The sequence below is a fragment of the Schistocerca serialis genome, chromosome 1, assembly GCF_023864345.2.
Source record: "Schistocerca serialis cubense isolate TAMUIC-IGC-003099 chromosome 1, iqSchSeri2.2, whole genome shotgun sequence".
NCBI lineage: Eukaryota > Metazoa > Arthropoda > Insecta > Orthoptera > Acrididae > Schistocerca > Schistocerca serialis.
Window position 1 is genome coordinate 640,407,565 of NC_064638.1, and position 21,455 is coordinate 640,429,019.

The following is a 21,455-nucleotide window of genomic DNA, read 5'->3' on the forward strand; positions in this document are numbered from 1 at the left end:
AATATGTGAAAAAAATTATGAAAAGAAAGAAAAAAATAATAACAGATGAAATAAGGGGAAACAAGGTGAAATACGAGGCAGTATGCCAACATTGAGAGATGAGAACCAATTGAAATTTTTTTATATCAGTAAAGTGGATTGCAGGTTTGCGGGTGGATAAAGGTCAAACAGGAGATGGCAGAGTGACTAGGTTAGAAGAAATTAATAGGTGTGAACGGGAATAGAGAGGAGAAGGAATGGGAGGTGGGGTGGGGTTGGCAGGACGAGATATAAGTTCGTGTGGCACAGGAAAGGTGCGGCAAATAACACTCAAAAATATGCGAGGGTGACGCAAGGAGAATGATTAATATGAAGGTATATGATTAATTATATCAGTGGGTGTAGTGTGGGACATAAGATGCTGCATCAACGATCAGCGTGATCTTGTAGCCGACTGCTGTGCGTGGCTGAGATGATTGACACAGTGTGGCTCGTAAGTAGAGCGTGACGTGCAGTTTGTAAGGCAACAAGAGAAACACAGGAAAGAAGAGAAAGAAGGATAGACACTGAGTATAGAAATGCATTGGAAAACAGTACTGGATTACAATGGAAGAGAAGCCGTCAGGCAAAATCAAACAATTGAAAAATACAGGATGTACTGTAACAATATAATGAAAAGGACAGTTGCTACTCACCATATAGCGGAGATGCTGAGTTGCCGAAAGGCACAACAAAAAAGACTGTCTGAAAGTTTGTCAAAAGAGGACAAGATACACTAACACACACAGGCAAATGCAACTCACACACATGACCACAGTCTCTGGCAGCTACAGCCAGACTGCGGACAGCAGGGCATTATGGGGGAAGGAATTGGGTGGGGTAAGGAGAGGGCTGGGGAGGGCAGGGGGAGGGATAGCAAAGTGGGTCAGGGATGGTTAAGTGCTGCTGGGAGTGTGGAGAGTAGGGCAGCTAGGTGCAGTCAGGAGGTTAGAAGGTGGGCAGGGAGGGAGGAGGGGTAGCAGAAAAAGAAGGAACTAAAGAGACTGAGGAAGTTGGTGGAACAGAGGGCTGCTTAGTGCTGGAATGGGAACAAGGAAGGGGCTAGACAGGTAAAGACAATGACTAATGAATGCTGAGGCCAGGAAGGTTATGGGAACATAAGATATATTGCAGGAAGAGTTACCACGTGTACAATTCAGAAAAGCTGGTGCTTGTGGGAAGGATCCAGATGGCACAGGCTACAAGCTGTGAAGCAGTCACTGAAATGAAGGTTGTCATGTCGGGCAGTGTGCTCAGCAACATGCTGGTCCAATTGTTTCTTGGCCACAGTTTGTCAGTAGCTGTTCATGCGGACATAGAGCCTGTCGTGCGCACGTAGAATGCGACACAGTGGTTACAGCTGGTTCAGAATCATTGATGACATCTTTGTGATCTGGATAGAGGCTGAGGACACCCTATCCACATTCCTTCAGAACCTTAACACCTTCTTCCCATTTGCTTCACTTGGTCCTATTCAACCCATCAAGCCACCTTCCTTGATATTGACCTCCATCTCAAAGATGGCTATATCACTATTACCGTCCACATCAAATCTACCAACCATCAGTAATATCTCCACCTTGACACATGCCACCCATTTCATACCAAGAAGCCCCTTCTATACAACCTAGCAACCTGTGGTCGTCACATCTGTAGTGAACAGTGGTCCCTCTCAAAATATACCAAGGGTGTCACTGAGGCCTTTACAGATTGTAATTACCCTCCCATCATTGTACAAAAACGGATCTCCCATGCCTTATCTTTCCAGTCAGCCAACACTCCCAAAGCCCCACAGTCTGGCCACAGAGGAGCATTCCCCTCATGACTCAATACCACCCAGGACTGGAGCAAATGAATTACATTCTCTACCAGGGTTTCAACTACCAATCGTCGTGCCCTGAAATGAGAAATGTCCTACCCACAATCCTTCCCACTCCTCCCACAGAGGTATTATGCTGCCCACCAAACCTACAAAATATTTTTGTTATGCCCACACAACCCCTGTTCCCAGCTCTTTGCCTCATGGCTCATATCCCTGTAATAGACCTATCCTATCAAAAGCAGGCCTACCTGTGAAACCACTCATGTGATCTACAAGTTAAGCTGCAACCACTGTGCTGCATTCTACGTGAGCATGACAACAAAAAAGTTGTCCGTCTCCACGACACCGACAAACTGGGGCCAAGAAACAACGGGACCAACCTGTTGCTAAGCATGCCACTCAACATGACGTCCTTCATTTCAATGACTGCTTCACAGCCTACAGCCTGTAGCCTGTAGCCAGTGCTTTTCACCATATAGTGGAGATGCTGAGTTGCAGACTGCTAGAAAATGAGCATTCAGCCAAAAAGAGCATGCATGTATACACATGAGCATGCACGCGCCTCGCCTACTATACACACACACCACACACACACACACACACACACACACACACACACACAGACAGACAGACAGTCTCTGGCTGCTGAGGTCACACTGTGAGCAGCTGCGCATGATGGAAGATGCAACCGGGTGGTGGGGTAAGGAGGAGGCTGGGGCAGGTAGGGGGAGGGATAGCAGGGTAGGTGTGGGGAATGGTAGAGTGTCCTTTGTGGGAGCATACAGGGACGAGGTGGAGAGGGGGTGTGGTGGGGTAAAAAACTATATGTGGTAGAACAAAAACAATGGTATTTTTGGATTCATGTGATCAAAGTCCCATTTTTAAGAAGGGTCATAAATCAGATGCGAATAATTATAGGCCTATTTCGCTTACGTCAATCTGTTGTAGAATAATGGAACATGTTTTGTGTTCTCGTATTATGACGTTCTTAGATAATACAAATCTCCTTCATCATAACCAACATGGATTCCGCAAACAGAGATCATGTGAAACTCAGCTCGCCCTATTTGCCCAAGAAATTCACAGTGCCGTAGACACTGGCGAGCAGATTGATGCCGTATTCCTGGACTTCAGGAAGGCATTTGATACGGTTCCGCACTTACGTTTAGTGAAAAAAATACGAGCTTACGGAATATCGGACCAGGTTTGTGATTGGATTCAGGATTTCCTAGAAGAAAGAACACAACATGTCATTCTTAACGGTTCAAAATCTGCAGATGTAGAGGTAATTTCGGGAGTACCGCAGGGAAGCGTGATAGGACCTTTATTGTTTACAATATACATAAATGACTTAGTTGACAACATCGGTAGCTCCGTGAGGCTATTTGCAGATGACACGGTTGTCTACAAGAAAGTAGCAACATCAGAAGACTCGTACGTACTCCAGGAGGACCTGCAGAGGATTAATGCATGGTGCGACAGCTGGCAGCTTTCCCTAAACGTAGATAAATGTAATATAATGCGCATACATAGTGGCAGAAATCCATTCCAGTACGATTATGCCATAGGTGGTAAATCATTGGAAGCGGTAACGACCGTAAAGTACTTAGGAGTTACTATCCGGAGCGATCTGAAGTGGAATGATCACATAAAACAAATAGTGGGAAAAGCAGGCGCCAGGTTGAGATTCATAGGAAGAATTCTAAGAAAATGTGACTCATCGACGAAAGAAGTAGCTTACAAAACGCTTGTTCGTCCGATTCTTGAGTATTGCTCATCAGTATGGGACCCTTACCAGGTTGGATTAATAGAAGAGATAGACATGATCCAGCGAAAAGCAGCGCGATTCGTCATGGGGACATTTAGTCAGCGCGAGAGCGTTACGGAGATGCTGAACAAGCTCCAGTGGCGGACACTTCAAGAAAGGCGTTACGCAATACGGAGAGGTTTATTATCGAAATTACGAGAGAGCACATTCCGGGAAGAGATGGGCAACATATTACTACCGCCCACATATATCTCGCGTAATGATCACAACGAAAAGATCCGAGAAATTAGAGCAAATACGGAGACTTACAAGCAGTCGTTCTTTCCACGCACAATTCGTGAATGGAACAGGGAAGGGGGGATCAGATAGTGGTACAATAAGTACCCTCCGCCACACACCGTAAGGTGGCTCGCGGAGTATACATGTAGATGTAGATGTAAAACAAGTGTCATAATCAAAAAATGAAAATCATTGTTGACCTTTGTTATTTAAGTTGCAAATAATTTATTTGTGAATAAATTAATTTGAATGATCTACTTATCCCAATAATTTTTCAGACAGAAATTTATTTGAATAATGCCTATCTCTGCGTACACTACACCTTGCACTTCATCCCTTTTTCCAGTCATTGCAGTTAATATTAACACCCATAACAAGTCCTATTAGTACATTTGCCTAATTTACTTAGAAGATACTACATTGTACCTGGAATGAAGTTTATTTGTTAATTGTTAACAAATTTGACAATTATAATCGGTTTACATGGTCATCAACATAAATCTTTTTTATTTGTTCTGTCCAAAATATGTCTAAATTTCAGTACTATTTTTACAGCAGACTGAAATGCGAGCATTATTTCATCAGATATTCTCCCACACTAATTTACCATCCCACAGCTAAGTCAATGACCATCAGTATCATTCAATATCAGTCATCACTTTAAATTTCACAATACGTGGTGATATTCAGTTACTTTGATAATCCTTGGTGAATCTCAGGTATGCAGCATACACTTTATCCATCGAAAACATGGAAAATCGACAGCTAAATAGAAATTCTGATTCTAAATGCATTCTAAAGCTTGTCGGGTCCATTACTGTCACCCAACTGCGATGAAGCCATTTATAGTCCATGTTTCCTTGGCCACATGGTAGGATCACTCACCTGAGTGCTTGTCCACAACATACTGAGAGATGAAACTGTTTCCACAATGCATGCAAAGTGAGTGATGGGTAACGGGTACTGCTCACAAGGTTTCACCACATGGATGCTGTGCTCTATTACACAACACATAACTACGGAAGATATCATCAATGTAATAAGCCAAGTAAGCCTGCATTTTAGTATATTCAGACTCTTGCGGCACACACTTACAGTTCACTCAAGGTTTTAAGGAAGAGACTATAGAGCAGAATTACAATTTAATGACCCTGTTTGAAATTCTAGGTGTGACCATTAGAAAATGTGGCAGAGCTCTGACTGATACAATTTATCTGGCATTCAGCTCCTGGCATCTGTGGACCTGAATCAAAATTTACTTACAATTTAAAAATGTGCTGAGTGGGATTCACTGTCTTCATAAAATATATTTTTGCATTGGGAATTTTTTTTTCATGGCATGGTCTTTCACGGTTCAATAAATTTAAGAAATTAAAAACTCTACTTAAGGCGGAAGATGATGTGGGTGTCCAATGACAGTTGCAATTGAAGTAAATGTGTTTCATATTCAGACAATTACTCCAGAAAATGCCAACAGCATTTACCAGCACATGCAGGGTACTTTTAGGATTGGATTAGCACCTCTCTAAGATCTTTAAATTAAGGACTTCATAGTAGTGAAGCTTGCAGAAAACAGAAGCCAAATTTTCTTAATCAGAAATAAATGTTATTTAGAGTTCTGTCAACAGATCTTTACAGATTTATCTACAGCACATCAAAAATGAAACTCATACCTCACAGCAAACAATGACTAAACAAATTTTGCCTACTGAGAAAGCAGCTGTTCTGCTTTTATGACCCTTGTCCAACAACATCAAGAGAGAAATTATTAAACAAAGGAGGGGAGGAAAACCATGCTCCGAGTCTCTAGAAATGACTATGTTCGCATAAAAACACCCCTAAAAAGGCGTTTCAGCAAGACTTTAAGAGACTGCACTTTTACAACTTTAAGAAACTACTTTGAAAAGAAGTGAAATTAAATTTATGAAAAAGCAGAAACTTGTGTAACTTTCCAAAAGTTGTGTGTGTCCCTTATACTAAAAATTATTATTGTAATGTGAAGTTTTATAAATCTGAAATTCAGGTATGGCTGTGTACATATGCACACAGAGGAAAACACTATCAATATTACAAAAAAAAAAATGCAACTGGAGTAAATATTATACATGCAGCATAAGGAACAAATGTTGCCACAATACAGACATCATCTTACCTGTCATGATCTTGACCTTATGAAAGAGGAAATGTCTTTGAACAAGCACACACAAAATCTATAGAGTATATGTGCTTCATTCTCATAAAAATCATCACAAAGAATAGGATGAAGAAAAAGAAATAAAATAAACTGCTTACATTTCATCTTCATTTCTTCTGATGATGGAGATGTCACTTTCTTGATTTGTTCTTAAGTCTGTGTTGAGAGTATGACTCCTATTTTGTTCAGGACTAGACCCTCTACTTTCACCTGCTGAAGATATTCCGCCATTGTATGCAGAATCACAACTGGATAGCTATAAAAGTGGGAAAAAGCCAAAATTATATATTTTATCACATTATATTATTCTTGCAAAAAATAAAATAAAAGTTATTTCACCCAGCAAAGATCATACTGTGCATAACAAATGGTATTAATAACTATGGGTTTTAAAATTAAAATCACATAACCCTTGCCTATTTAAACCAACTATGCACAATATATTTCCACTTTAACATAAAATTCTTTTAGGGAAAATATTACGACAGTAACGGCATTCTCTTTGGCAGATGGAGGTATATCTAATAACATATAACCTTAGGCCACATTAAAAAATGATTCTGCAGAAACATCAAGCAAGTCTTGTAAGGTTCAGTACATGACCCACTTCTCTTCTTGACAGATATAAATCATTTATGAAAGACACAAAAGGACTCTTCAAAACCTATGGGTATGCTGATTACTCCAGTATACTGATAAATAGCCAGAATGCATTTGTACCAGAAACAGACTTGTAATTAGTTCACTGCAAACAGCCAATACTTCATCTTAGAAGCACTCATGAATTCAAAATAAATAAAAATTACTTACAGGTACAGAGTTGTGCAGAGAAACAGAAAAATTTGAAATAATTACAAAAACTTTATTTGATGCTCAAAACTGTGTTCTACAACAGTGGAAATGGCATTAGCCACCAATGTTTAAAAATTATGCATTTAAGGGCTGTCCATTTCACCATACACATTCAATAAGTCATTTCTTAAGATTTTGCACCTTGCGGCGTAATGTGTTCTCCGTTATTTTCACGATGTTTTCTTAAGTCTGGGCAAGGTTCTTTGGTTTCGTATGGAATACAGTGAACTCCATTTGTTCCCACAAAAAACAGTGACAGACTGAAAGGTGTGGAGATGGGGGTGGCCATGCGATGTCAGCATTCCTTGAAATTATGCGATCCTCAAACTAACGTTTCATTGCAACCATAGAGAGTTGGGCATTGTGGGAGGTAGCTCCATCTCTTGAAACCTGGTGTGCCGAATGTCATGATCTGGAAGACAATGGAGCTGAAATTCCAAAACTCTCACTACCATGTTGATAGGATGTGCTTACAGACCTAATACTGACAGTGGAGCACACCTTCATCTTCAAAGACGTAAGGATCTCTCAACCCACAGCATGACACTGTACCCACACAGTAACTTTAGCACTGTGTAATGAACACTGGTGAAGCAAAGCAGGATTTGTATGAGCTTAGTAATGCATGAGCTTAGTAATGCATGTTCTGCTTATTCACATATCCACTTGGGTGAAAATGGGCTTCATCTGACATCAAAAAATTTTCAGTTAAGTTAGCATCCTTTAGCCAATCATTTTTCACAAAACTGTAAGCGCAGTACAGAAGCATTAGGTTTCAGTTCTTGGGCAATCTGAAGTTTGTAACAATGAAATTGAAGTGTATGGAGTATTTTTTGTACACTCAGACATCCAAGCCACAATGACTATACTATTTTTTGCACCAAACAAAGAGGACACCTTACTACTGCAGCTTGAACAGCGGCAATGTTGTCTGGGGTACATACAGACAATACATGTACACTGCACTTTGTCATCCAAACAAGACACAGCCAGGGCAAAGGCACCACAGGCACAAACATGTAAGCTGGTGCCAGTGCCATAGACACTCATCACTTGCTGGCCAAGTACAATCTGTCAATAACTGGGCAACAAAGGACAGAAGCCAACTCGGAACATAGAAGAGCAGCTCTTATCCACTTGGTTACAGACCATCATCCAGCACTGACTCTGACAAGTAAATCTTAGATGTGAATAGACAGTTGTAAATTGAATTTGCTATGTACTGTGAAGTTTACCTACGATTATTTGCAATTAGCCACTGAGAGCTTTTTCTGTGTTATAATTGTTAGTTTTGTTTACATTTTAGGCACATATTTCATGCAAGTGTAATCTTTATTTTTTTGACTAGACTTAGCGGTTCAAAGTTAAATTAATTCATGTCTGTCATATAGAATTTAGGTAGTTAATTAAAACTTTCGAAAGTAACAAAGTTTGTTTGCAGTAGTGTTTAGTTACGTATTAGTACAGGCTAAGAAACTTCAGTGCTCTTGTGCCAAGTTATTCTCTGCTTTTGTGTAAATTTTTCTATCAAAACGTGTGACAAACGTGGTGGTTGCCATAGAAATCTGAAGGAGGGGTTTTTCTGTGAAGACTGGTTATGAGGCGAACATAGCAGCAAGGAAACTGGGGTTGATAATGAGGTTCTTCCATGACAATGTAGGTTATGTAGAAAGGGCGGGCAAAAATTTGTGCCCTTAAGGCTGAATTAGAAAATGTGAATTTGAAATTTTGTAGGCTATGTGAGTAAGAAGAGATGTGGTGCTGGGAAAAAGTAGCAAGCAAAGGTCGAAAAAGGGAAACTGTTGAAAAACTTTAGGAAATTTAGTTAGCAAATCAATCTGGCTTGCTATCTGAGGTAGTGGAGGAAGGGCCTCAGCCAGATGTAGTTGAATGTAGGTTGAAACAGGATATTAGCTTAAAGAAAAAAGACAGGTTGGAACCAAATCAGAATAGGAAAAGAAGAATTCTGCTTCTAGGTAGCAGTCATGGGAGGGGTGTAGGCCAGCAGCTTCAGGGTACAGGGTACTAGGTCACAAGTTTTGTGAAACCAAGTGCTAGCCTTAGCCAGGTGGCAGAAAACTTAGGTCAGCTATGTAAGGTATTTGAGAAGGAAGATCAGGTAATTATAGTTGGAGGAGCATGAAACAGCCTGGCTACGAATCCAAGATACAGTATTAGGAGTGACCTGGAGAAAATAGGAGCAGAAACTGGGCACTCAAATGTGGGGTTTGTGGAGGTCTTTCAATGCCATGGTCGGCCCTGGGTAAGGCATGTTAACACAGAGCTGAACAGATACTCCAGACACTGGCAAAACCTCACATAAGTGTTGTTTCATTTGATGCTATTGGTAGGTGGGGACACCCCCACATGGCCTGCACCTAAATAGGAAAGGGAAAGATAAGTTAGCTTTTCTACTAGCAGATACTGTAAGTGGGCCAAAGTTACACAAGGGATGATCCCTGTGGTTAATGGGACCAGGCAGACAGGTTTTTTAGGTTAAAGCCAAGTTCCAAACAGACAACATTCGAGAAAAATAGAACAAAAGAAGCTTCATGTACACTAAATAGGGATAAATCCAAGGGTAGTGTCAATTTACTTCATCAAAATATAGGAGAATAAAAAATAAAGTAAATGAGCTGTTAGTGCGTGTAGATGATCTCAAAAATAAGAATGGGACTGATATACGTTCTGTATCTGAACACCGTGTAACTGTGGGGCTGGAAAGGGCCAGTATAAATCGGTATAATTTAGCATCTTACACTTGCACATCTAGCAAGGATAAAGGAGGAGTTGCCATTTACACAGAACAAGGTATAAGTACAAAACTGCAGAAGTAAGCAAACTTTGTGTCAATCAGCACTTTTAAGCTTGCGCATGTGAACTACAGCAAGATAATGTAGTGTTGATATTAGCAACAGTGTACAGGTCCCTATTAGGAAAATCAGAGCTATTCATAAAAAAGTTTGACTCCCTATTACACTGTCTGTCAGGAAAAAAAATCTGTGGTGATTTCAATGTAAACTTTCTAAGCAATTCTGATACGAAAAGTGAACTAGAAGTGTTAATAATGAAATATAACAAAGAATCAGTGATCAACATCCCTACACGTATAGCTCAAGACAGTAGCACTCTAGTAGATAATGTAGTTGTACATCAGAGGATGTAAAACTAACACACGCTTTCCCTGTGACAAAGGGATAATTAGACCATGATACACAATTGATTAACTTACAAAACCTAGTAGGGTGTATAGTTCAATAACCATTAAATAAAACCGAAAGGCTGGTCAACCCGTTATCTATAGAGCACTTCAGAGAAAGTTTAAGAAATGTTAACTGGGGAGCTGTATGTAATGAGTCAAATGCTAATGATAAATGCAACATATTTCTTGATAAATTTATATCCATTTTTGAATACTGTTGCCCCAAAAAATTACTGAATATAACACCAAACAGTTTTCAAAGAAACTTTGGATTACTACAGGTATTAAAGTGTCTTCAGGAAGAAAATGAAAATTGTAAGACACAGCAAGAATTAGTAAAGACCCAGAAGTAATTTTACACTATAAAAATCATTGTAACATACTGAGAAAAGTTGTCAGAAAATCAAAAAATATGTATATTAGTGGTGAAATTAACAACTAGGGCAATCAAATCACTATGGAATATTGTTAGAAGAGAGACAGGAAAAGTAACCACTGGGGTAGGTAGTACTACTATTAAAGAGAATAAGAGCATCTTAAATGACAGTACACAAGTAGCTAATGTATTTAACAACCATTTCTTAAGTGTAGGTGAAAAAATTTGTGAAAATAGTTTAGAGAAAAAGTCAAGCAGTGCATGGAAGAGTCAGTTGAGAAATCCTTGTCAGATTAATTTTCATCTAACAACCTGTTGTGAAATAAGGAAAATCATTAAATCTTTGAAAAATAAGTGTTCTGTTGCGGTAGATGACACCTCTAACAAGATATTACAGCAATGTGGAGCAATTACAGCTGATGTTCTGAGTCATATCTGTAATACATCACTAACTCAAGGCATTTTCCCCAACAGGTTAAAACATGCAACTGTGAAGCCTCTCTCCAATTTTCTACTGCAAGGAGTACAGTTTCTTCAATAAATATAACACACCAGTAGAAGTCAGTAGCCAGGGTAGAGCATACTAAGTTTTTGGGTGTACATATAGATGAGAATCTTAATTGTAAATTTCATATTTTGGATCTCCTTAAGCAACTAGGTTCAGCAACTTTTGCAATCAGAATAATCGCTAATTTTGAGGATACAGAAATTAGCAAACTAACATAATTTTCATACTTTCACTCTCTGATGCCATACAGAATAATATTTTGGGTAACAACACAACATGTAGGCAAAAAGTATTCACTGATCAAAAGAAAATGGTTAGAATAATGTGTGGGGCTCACAGTTACACATCTTGTAGGCATCTGTTTAAAAGGTTAGGAATTCTTACAACAGCCTCACAGTACATTTACTCAGTAATGAAATTTGTTCTCAATGACATGGACCAGTTTGAAAACAACAGTGACACTCATGATTATAATACCAGAAGAAAGACTTACACTATCCTTTACTTAAGGGGTGTAGGACCTATAGATTTATTTATTCCTATTTAAGAATTCATCCACGGTATAAAAGGAGCTATCAAGGAGATATGATTTCAATTTATTTTTGAAACTATTATTGCTGTCTGTCAGACATTTGATTTCTTCTGGTAATTTATTGGAAAGTTTTACAGTAGCATATTTTACCACTTTCTATGCCGAAGATAGGTTAAGAAGGCGGCAGGACATCAAACAGGCTGACCTGGAGCAGAAGAGGCACCACAGGACATTTAATTTCCACTGTCTATACTTTTACAAATAAATTCATAAAACTTTGTCAACATGACCAGGAAGGTGACTTTGTTACTAATTTGTTGGAGTGTTGTAGAATCTTCGTTCTCCCACCCTGTTACCTGACCCTGAGACATAACTGTATAATAGTGGCAGGGAGGAAATTGTCTTAGCAATGTTCTGCACCAGGAGCCATATCACAGACTCACAGACTTGGCCTACTGTAATAACAGTGACAATTCAGCCTCCACAGCAGTACCAACGAGGCCTTTACAAAACTGGCGACAAGTATTTACAAAACCGGCAACGAGGTGGCAGATTCCCAAGCCAGAAGCAGTGGTGATAATGGCTGGCATGACTTTTGCTTCAAATTCACAGTGTTCTTATTTGCCTTGTTTCTACTAACCCAACACTGCACATTTGATTTGATTTTTTGTTCTAGTTGTGGGAGCATGTCATGTGACGTCACCTATGCCTGCACTGACTTCGGTTCCAAATACACAGAACCCGCCAATTGTATCCGTTCCTACTCATCCATTGCCTAATGTGGATGTAAAATCACCACAGTATCTTAGGATATTCCTTTGATTTCAGATGCAGTCACTTCAGAAGCTGACCGAAATCATGACAATTCTTCACATATCAGGCAGCAGCTCAAACAATAAGCAGCACAGAAGACTTGACGGAGTATATTTTACAGTTCAGGGCCCACCTATCAGCCCGCCAAATATCAGTACTGTGACAAAGGCTTACTTCCTTTCCATCATTGGTGTATCAGTTTACAGAAGTCTTACAAAACTCTTCCCTACATCATGGCAGGAAGACGTCCCCTTTGCAGCATTAGTCAGTGCATTGAATAAATACTGTGAAGACCATAGCAACATTGAAGCTGCCAGGTATAAGTTTCTTCATTTAAAGACGCAGCCACGACAAACATATTGTCAGTGGGTGACTGAATTACAAAGGCTTAATGTAGAAACGCAAGTTCCGGTGAGAAAGTGGACAATATTACAGTGACTATATGATCAGGGACGCAGTCACACAGAATGTGTCAGATAATAGGATCACAGAACAGTTTCTGAAATATTCCGATCCTGCTTTTGAGCAGGTATTGCAGATCATTGATTACCAAGACTCTTGTGATTTTGCTGTAGACAATTTTCAGTAGTCTGGTAAAGTTTGTGCTGCAGAACAGAAAGGCAGAAATAGCTCTAGTGCTACACAGTCCCATAAACAGCTACACTTAACGGCACACAAACAGCCTCACACATAGAATGCCATAACACATCAACAGCTTAAGCGCAAGTCACGCTTCGCTCACCAATAGCGTGGTACAAAATCTTGTCCTCAACGCTATACAGCACATACACGCGAACATTGCCCATCACGTCAAGTCACTTGCTGCTCCTGCCACCGAACTGGTCATGTACAAAATTTTTGCTTAAAAAGACAAAAGTTCCCGGGTGACAATGTGAAACAACTGTGCCCTATTGTGCACGTGCATGTTGTAAATTCACAACAGGTTGCTCCCACGGAACAATCGTGTGCAGTTATTCGGATCACTAGTTGCCCTGTGTAATGTTTCTCTAATAAACTGTATGTATCTTTAATGATTGCAGGCCATTCAGTAAAACGTCAATTAGCTATGGGTCCATCAGTGTCCTTGTTAAGCTATGAAATTTATGAACTGTTAGGCAAACAGAACCTGTGTCAATCTACAAATACGCTTATAGCGTACAATGGCCAGAACATTCCAGTGATAGGAACACTTAACATTGCAGCCACTTATCAGCATCTGCGGATGACAGTTTCCTTTTAAGTGCTACAAAGTAGACAATCACCTAATATTTTTGGTCTGACTGTTTGGACAAAACATTGTGGCCAATGCGCTAGCTGTGTCTCATTTCAATTCAAGTGAAAGTGTTGCTCAGCTCTGTGATGAATTTCAAGAATTATCCTCGGACAGTTGTGTATACTTATCCATCGCCTCGCCCTCATGAACTCACGGATCGCTTAGGCACAGGCTACTATTTTTCAAAAATTGACCTTTGCCATGTCTACCTTCAGATTCCTCTCAATGAATCTTCACAAAATATGTTTGTCATCATTACACATTTAGGACTTTTCAAGTTCCTTCATTTCCCTTTAGTAGCGCATCAGCACCTGACATTTTCAAACACTACCTAGAACAGTTGACTCCTTCTGTACCTTCATGTACAAATTACCTGGACGATATTGAAGTTGCTGGCCACACAGCAGAAGAACATCTTACCAACTTGTGCACTTTATTTCAAGTTCTGTCTGAGGCTGGACTCAAACGTAATAAAGAAAAATGTGTCTTTTTTCCAGGCGGAAATAGAATATTTGGGTAATGTTGTGAATTCTCGAGGTGTTCATTCAACACAGGCACATTTGCAAGCAATACCTGATCTCAAACCACCTCAGAATGTCAAAGAATTGCAATCTATCTTAGGAAAGCTCACTGCCTTTGGCACAAAAATGTTCCATTTGTTTGGTCCCAAGACTGTTATATAGCCTTTCAGAAACTGAAAGCAGCATGGCTCAGTGATCGACACTTGACTCATTTAAATCAACAAAAACCTGTCATTTTGGCCACAGACGCAACATCCTATGGAATTGCTGCTGTTTTGTTACAACAGATTGTAACATCAGACAGACCTATTGCCTTTACTTCCAAGCTTCTGAACAAAGCTCAGCAGAACTATTTCCAAACAAATAAGGAAGCTCTAGCCATTATTTTCCGAGTGACTAAATTTCACCAGTACTTATATGGCCAAAAATTCTGCTCGGTCACAGACCACAAGCCTTTACAGTCACTCTGCAATCTGGCCAAACCGATTCCTATTCGTACTGCTCAGTAATAGTAAATCTGGGCTCTTCTTCTCTCCCACTACCAGTTTGAGATCATTTATCGGCCCATTTTTAAGCAAGTGAATGCAGATGCTCCCTGACGTCTACCAATGGGACCTGATGCTGACTTCGACACTTCTGAAGCAGCATATTTTCAAACTGATGCATGAGAGACTGACATTGTTGAGCAGCTTCCCCTGGATTATTGCACAAAGTAGCACAAGCGACTTCTTTAAATCCTCATTTCACAAGTGACTTCTTTCGACCCTGATTTGCTAATTTCGCTCCAGTGCAATTCCACTGGAAGGCTTTATCAAGCACATCGTTAGCCCAATTGTTAGTCAATATTATGCACGTTGACATGACCTTTTGGTTGTTCACGGAGTCATTTTGCTGCACACAGAGTCACGATATTTGCGTGTGGTGATACCAGAAGTGCTTCAATGACATGTACTCAACTTATTGCATCACGGTCATTGGGGTGTTGCCCACACAAAACAATTAGCATGCAGACATTGCACATGGGTTGGCAAGGACATGCAAATAGAATGGATGTCTGAACAGTGTCAAACACATGTGGAATATCAGGCCACCCCTCCACAGTGTTTTTTCTGAGTAGCCCAAGGCAGAGGCACCTTGGCAGCATGTGCATATAGACTTTTCTGGCTCTTATTGGAACTCACACTAGTTAGTAGCTGTTGATGCATATAGTTTGTTGTTCTCATGTCGTCAACAACATATTACTCCACTTTGCAAGCATTTCAGTCCATATTCCGATTGAAGGTCTACCTGAATTGCTCATCACGAACAACATACTTCAATTTCTCTCTGCAGAATTAGAAGATTTCTGTACGGCAAACGGCATACGCCATCTCACCTTAGCACCATTCCACACATAATCGAATTGTGAGGCTGAACAATTTGTCCACAAGTTCCAATAGCAAATGGAGAAATTTCGCTTGCACCATCCATGCGAACAAACATTGTAACGCTTCTTTTCCACTTATTGCTTTCAGCCCCACTACGGCCCTTTGCCTGCAAATTGTTACATTGGCGATGCGCTGCACGCTTTTGCATTTGCACCATCCCTCACTGTGCTTGGCGCCAACAGACTTCAGTCAGCCAACATACTGTATTAATCAACCTGTGTTTAACAGAACCTACGGCAGAAAGAACACATAGGAGTGTGGCATCATTATTAATTCACTTCGTTCGGTGTGTTTCAGATCCAAGGTACCGATGGATTGCAGAAGCGGCCCCTAAATCAAATTTGCCCTTGTCGCTTGCAGAGTTCTGCCACTTCTCATATGTTCACATATTCCTGGCCTTCCAGGTCGACGCAAACTGAGCGTCATCCATCAGAGTGGGGTCATGCGCCACTGTTTCCAGACCTCAAGCCGATGGACATCAATCTGATGCCACATCCGTCCATTAGCGGATGTCTGGCGGAGCCTGCCACCCCACCATCACTGGATCAGCCTTGCGCCAAAGCCTACCACGTTGCCTCCAGTCAGGAAATACCGTTGCAGATTCACACCATCAAGAAGATGCCCTTCCGATGGGTGCTGGGATGGACCATCTGTGTCATTTTTTGGCCAGTCTTCCCTCGCAGTCTCAAGATGGACGTCGGGGTGCGAACAGCGATTCGGCATTGGCTACAGCAACGGTCATCATTCCAACACTGGTTCCAACACCCACATCTACCCCTCACCGTCGGTATGTTGCTCAGCCTTACATCACAATGGTGTAGTGGTTTGGGGAGGAGTGGTGCTGTGTCATCCGAACAAGACACAGCCAGGGGAAAAGATGCGAGCTGGTGCCAGTGCCATAGAGACTCGTCAATTGTGCGAGTTCCACCAGCACCATGGGTGGCACTGAGGATGAGGGTACCATCTTCACCTTGAGCTACTGACGGTCAATTACAATCCCCCAGTGACCGGACGACAAAGGACAGAAGCTGACTCAGAAGACAGGAAAGGGGGTCTCGCCCAATTGGTTGAAGATCAACGTCCAGGGCTGACTTAGACAGGAAATGTCATTTGATGAAGTCTTAGAAGTGAATGGACAATTGTTGTAAATTGCATTTGCTATGTACTGTGAAGTTAACCTACCACTATTTGCATTGGCCACTGAGGGCCTTTTCTTGAGTTATATTACATGCAGTGTTGCAGATTTAATTGTTCAACAAGTCACAACAATAAGTAAACCTTTTTAATTCATTTGTGTGACTTTGTTACTAATTTGTTGGAGTGTTGCAGAACCCTCATGCTCTCATCCTGTTACCCAATCCTGAGGCTGTGTAATAGTGGGAGCGAGAAATTGTCTTAGCAATGTACTGCACCAGAAGCCACTTCACAAACTCACAGACTAGGCCTTCCATAACAACAGTGGCAACTCGGCCTCCGTAGCAGTAGCGATGAGGCCTTTACAAAACTGGCGATGAGGGTTTACTAAACACTGGACTTGATTTTCCCAACCCAAATCAGTCAAATGAAACTCCTTGTGTGAAATTTCTATGCACCCACATGCATAACGAACTGAGGGGCCACCACCATGCGTGTTAAGTTAGCCAGAAAGCTCAGCTCTATTGGTTTTGCATGTAGATGTTTCTCAAAGTGTTTTGATCTCCACAGAGGTTTGGTTGCACACTTTCACTCACTAAAGCTTAAAAGGAAATCAAAAAAGTATCTTTTGCACAGAGGTGTGCAGAAAGAATGTTAAGTGACATTGATAACCAAACATCTTGCAGAAGACCCTTCAAGGACCTTTGCATTTTTGCACTCATATGCCAATACATTTACTAGCTAATGGTATTTGCGGTTAATAATAGTAAAAAAGGAGAATTTAAGAGTAACTGGGAAACTTACAAATACAATATTAGAAATAAAAATAATTTCCAAACAAACTATTGCATTCCTGTTCCAGCCTGACAATGGAGTTTAAAATTCTGAGCCTCAAAAATGAAATAAAACAGTTAGTAGCCCCTCCCATAATTTATCATAATAGCAGGACTTGGGAATGTAAACTCTAGTTAACATTAGTGTTCCTATTAAATAAGATTTTCAGCTTCTTCAGTATATAGAAAGTTGGCACTATTCTCTAAAACCAATAATTTGATATGACTTTCCTGAAGAAAGGATGATTGCTATGCAGAGGTGGTGGTCATCTTTTTCCCTGTAAATTATGATAATTTAGATCAATGTAGACCTAGGTAGGTAGCGAGGTGGTAGAGAAGTGTGTCCTGTCTGACTAATACGTAATTCCAGTTCAATGCAAGTAACTGATTTGTGGTTACCTCCTCGTGAGCATATTTATGTGTACAGAAGCACAAATTTTGTGCGCTAGATCATTCTGTGACTAATTCCTTATTAAAGTACTTGTGTCATCATCACTACTTACAAACTGTTTGTGCGTAGTGTCAATTTCTCAGCACAAAGAAATCTAATCACCAAGCAACACAGTATCAGTTATTAATTTCAATCTAACTGCATCTAAAACATTATTGCTGAAATGAAGGCTATCATTGAGTCGCCATATACAGCTAGCTGAATTGCAACAAGCAGAAAGCAGTTTTCGGTCATTACACTGTGCAGACATCCAATATAAGTTCACAGATACCCTTTCTGCTGCAAATGTTAGTCTTCAGACAACAGAACAGAATAAGATTATAGAAATGAACTCAACACATCACTAGAAACAAAGCACGACTCAATACCTTTAGTCCAGATTAAATACCATCAATTTGGCCAAAATGAATGGAGTTACACTGTTATAGCTCAAGACTATGAACAACCATAGGAAAAGTTTGGAAAACACCTATCTACATCTGATATAATATAGGCATACAAACTTCAGCCCAACTCATCACGCAGCCAGGAAACAATTCTCACCATAGTTATGACTGTGATCAGCAACATGCACTTGGGGTGGTTTCTTTTTCTTTTTTTATCTTTTTTTTTACACAATTTTCTTGTTACATGAAAGAAAATATAACATTATATTTTTTAACATAACAATCACTACTAAGGCCGTTATCACAATGAACAACTTCAGAATTCCATTTACATAAGGAACTGCTGCCTCGTTTGACACCACTGCTGAAGAGTCATTTTGACATCATCATCAATGTTGTGGTGCTGGTTGCCTAAATGCCACCCTCCCCCACCCCCCCTTAAAACTTCAGGAAAGGATGAAATCCTAAAGGACCTGTTTTCATATAAATTTGCATACAACTTTCTACTCCAAGTCTTAAGAGACAATAGATGGTCACCCACTTTGGACTTTGTCATGAATATCTTTAAATACCTGAACCTATTTTCTTACCATTTCATCACCCATAGTGTTTTCTCCAGAAACTTTCCTACTGTGTCGATGAATTTTGATCATTTTCACTTCTTTTACATACATAAAACAAATCACTACATGTATTTCACACTCAGTGGGATTTTCAATTAAGTGCAATATTTTACAGAAGCACAAATAAACACCCAAAAAGATGAATGGTTCCATTATGGCATCTGTGGCCAGCCAGTAGATTCAAGTACTCAGCGAGCATGTACAGACTGCCAACAGCAGCATTGCAGTGGCCATATATAAACATGGTACTTATTTTAACAGCACACTTCATAGTTGTGGGTGGCTGTATTTGGGCATTTCCTTGAAAATAATCCAGTAGCTTCTAACAGAATGTAGCTGACATGCAGTGTCTCCTATGTAGCCACTCTATAATCTTTGATGGGCAATTGTCCACATGTTATATGATAGAATGTTGATAGTTATTATGTAAATTGAAGGTGGATGGGGCAGAAAGGAAAGGGAAGACACTACTAATGTCAGCTGCATCTGGAATTTGTACAGAAACAGTCGCAACAAGTGAAAATGTGGGCCGGACCGGGGTTTGAAACCCGGATCTCCCACTAACTAGGCACTTACGTTAATCACTATGCCAGTTAACCACTATGCCAACCAGACATAGTGCTTATTGCAATTGCATAGACTATCTCTGAAGTCCCTCAGCCAACCCACATTCCCACCTAGTGTCACCTATCCGCAGCCCATGTCCATGTCCTCCTTGTTCGCTACTTTGAGATTCCCACAGAAGGTCGAACGTTATTGAGCATTGGCACTGAAGGTGGTGGATTCATTGCCCATCAAGACATATTAATTATAAAGGGTGTGGCAGAACCAACTAAGCAGTTTCTATTGATTACCGCTGGGGCTGTGGTGGGGGTAGGCAGTTGCACGTGGTCTGCCTTTGTTCAGTCGTTGACCCCATTTCAGTAAACAACACAGTCTGGACCAGTGCACATCATGGCTTTGCCATTGACAGTTATTATGAAAACAACAGTTCTATGATTGCTACACAATGAGCTTTTTGGCGACAGTTCAACATTCCACACAAAAATGCCATTCCTAATGCAAACACAATTTGGTCTTGGGATCAGCAGTTGCAGGAAACTGGTAGCACACTAAAAATAGATACACATGGCCAACGTAGATCCATCCGAATGCGAGGAAATGTGCAGCGAGTGAGAACAGCAATTCAACAACCGCCGCAACGTTCTGTTCAATTACATGCTGTTGCATTGGGGATTTAAGACCGCAGTTTGAGAAGAATTCTGCAATGCAATTTGAAGTTCCATCCTTTCAAAATAGTGATTGCTCAAGAACTACACCCAGCAGACTACGCCAACTGTCAAAATCTGTAAGAGCCAATGGTTGCTCAGATCTCTCCAAATGCAGCTTTCTTCAGTAGTGACAAGGCACATTTTCATCTTAGTGGGTGCATTAATAAGCAAAACTTTTGCTACTGGGCTGAAAATAACCCCCGAATTATTCATGAAAGACCACAACATTCTCCTGAAGTGACAATGTGGTGTGCCACATCACAATTTGGCATGGTAGGCCCTAACTTTTTTGAGGAGGAAGAAGTGACCGTGACAGTGAATTCCACACATTATGTTTCAATGTTGCAAAATTTTCTGCAACCCAGAATGGATGGTATTGTTGAAGAACATGGACTGGGGGACTTGTGGTTCTAACAGGATGGAGCTACTGCTCACACAGCTCGAATTTCACTTGCTGTTTTGAGAGAAATGTTTCTGGGACGCCTAGTCTCTTTGAGGGGTGATGTCAGGTGGCCTGTGCGGTCACCAGATTTGAGCATTTGTGACTACTTTCTTTGGGGATATCTGAAGGAAAAGGTTTTCAAAAGCTGCCCTCACACCCTACCAGAGTTGAAAGAGTCGATTATTGATGAAGTGAATGCAATACCCTGTGATATGTGTGCAAGAGCTGCTCCAAACTTCATGGATCGTCTGCAACAATGTATTGATGCTAACGGCCACCAATTTGAGGACATTATTTTCAAAACTAAATGAATGTAAAATGGTATATTGTACTAATTTAGAAAATAAAAACATTTTTTCTCTATACATCCAGATTTTCTCTATACATCCAGATTTACTTTTTATTGCTCCTTAAAACTGCTTAGTCAGTTCTGCCGCACCCTGTATGAATGCATGGTGTCTCTCCTTTGGACATGTTAGAACATGACGAATTAATTATATGAATGCGTGATGTCTGTTTTTTCGGACACATCATTTCAGTTTTTACAACACAGAGAAATGCGTGATACTAAAATGATTAAATTAGCAGATCATATTTCTAAATTTCTTTGTGTTGTTTAAGAATAAATATCCAAATCAAATGAACATGCCATGGTAACATGAAAAAGTTTCAATAATTGACAGATTTCCTATGAAGACAAAAATTACTTCAGCTTTTCTTTTTCATTCAT

The 21,455-nt window shown here is 40.3% G+C and overlaps 1 protein-coding gene across 1 annotated transcript in view; it reads right to left on the reverse strand.

Annotated features, from left to right (window-relative positions):
- Window positions 1–21,455, reverse strand: part of LOC126478862 (spermatogenesis-associated protein 7 homolog) — a 100,980-nt gene that overhangs the window by 34,895 nt on the left and 44,630 nt on the right. The window contains exon 7 of the mRNA XM_050103734.1: window positions 6,180–6,337. Within this exon, the coding sequence (XP_049959691.1) occupies window positions 6,180–6,337 (158 nt within the window). The remainder of the gene's footprint in view (window positions 1–6,179; window positions 6,338–21,455) is intronic.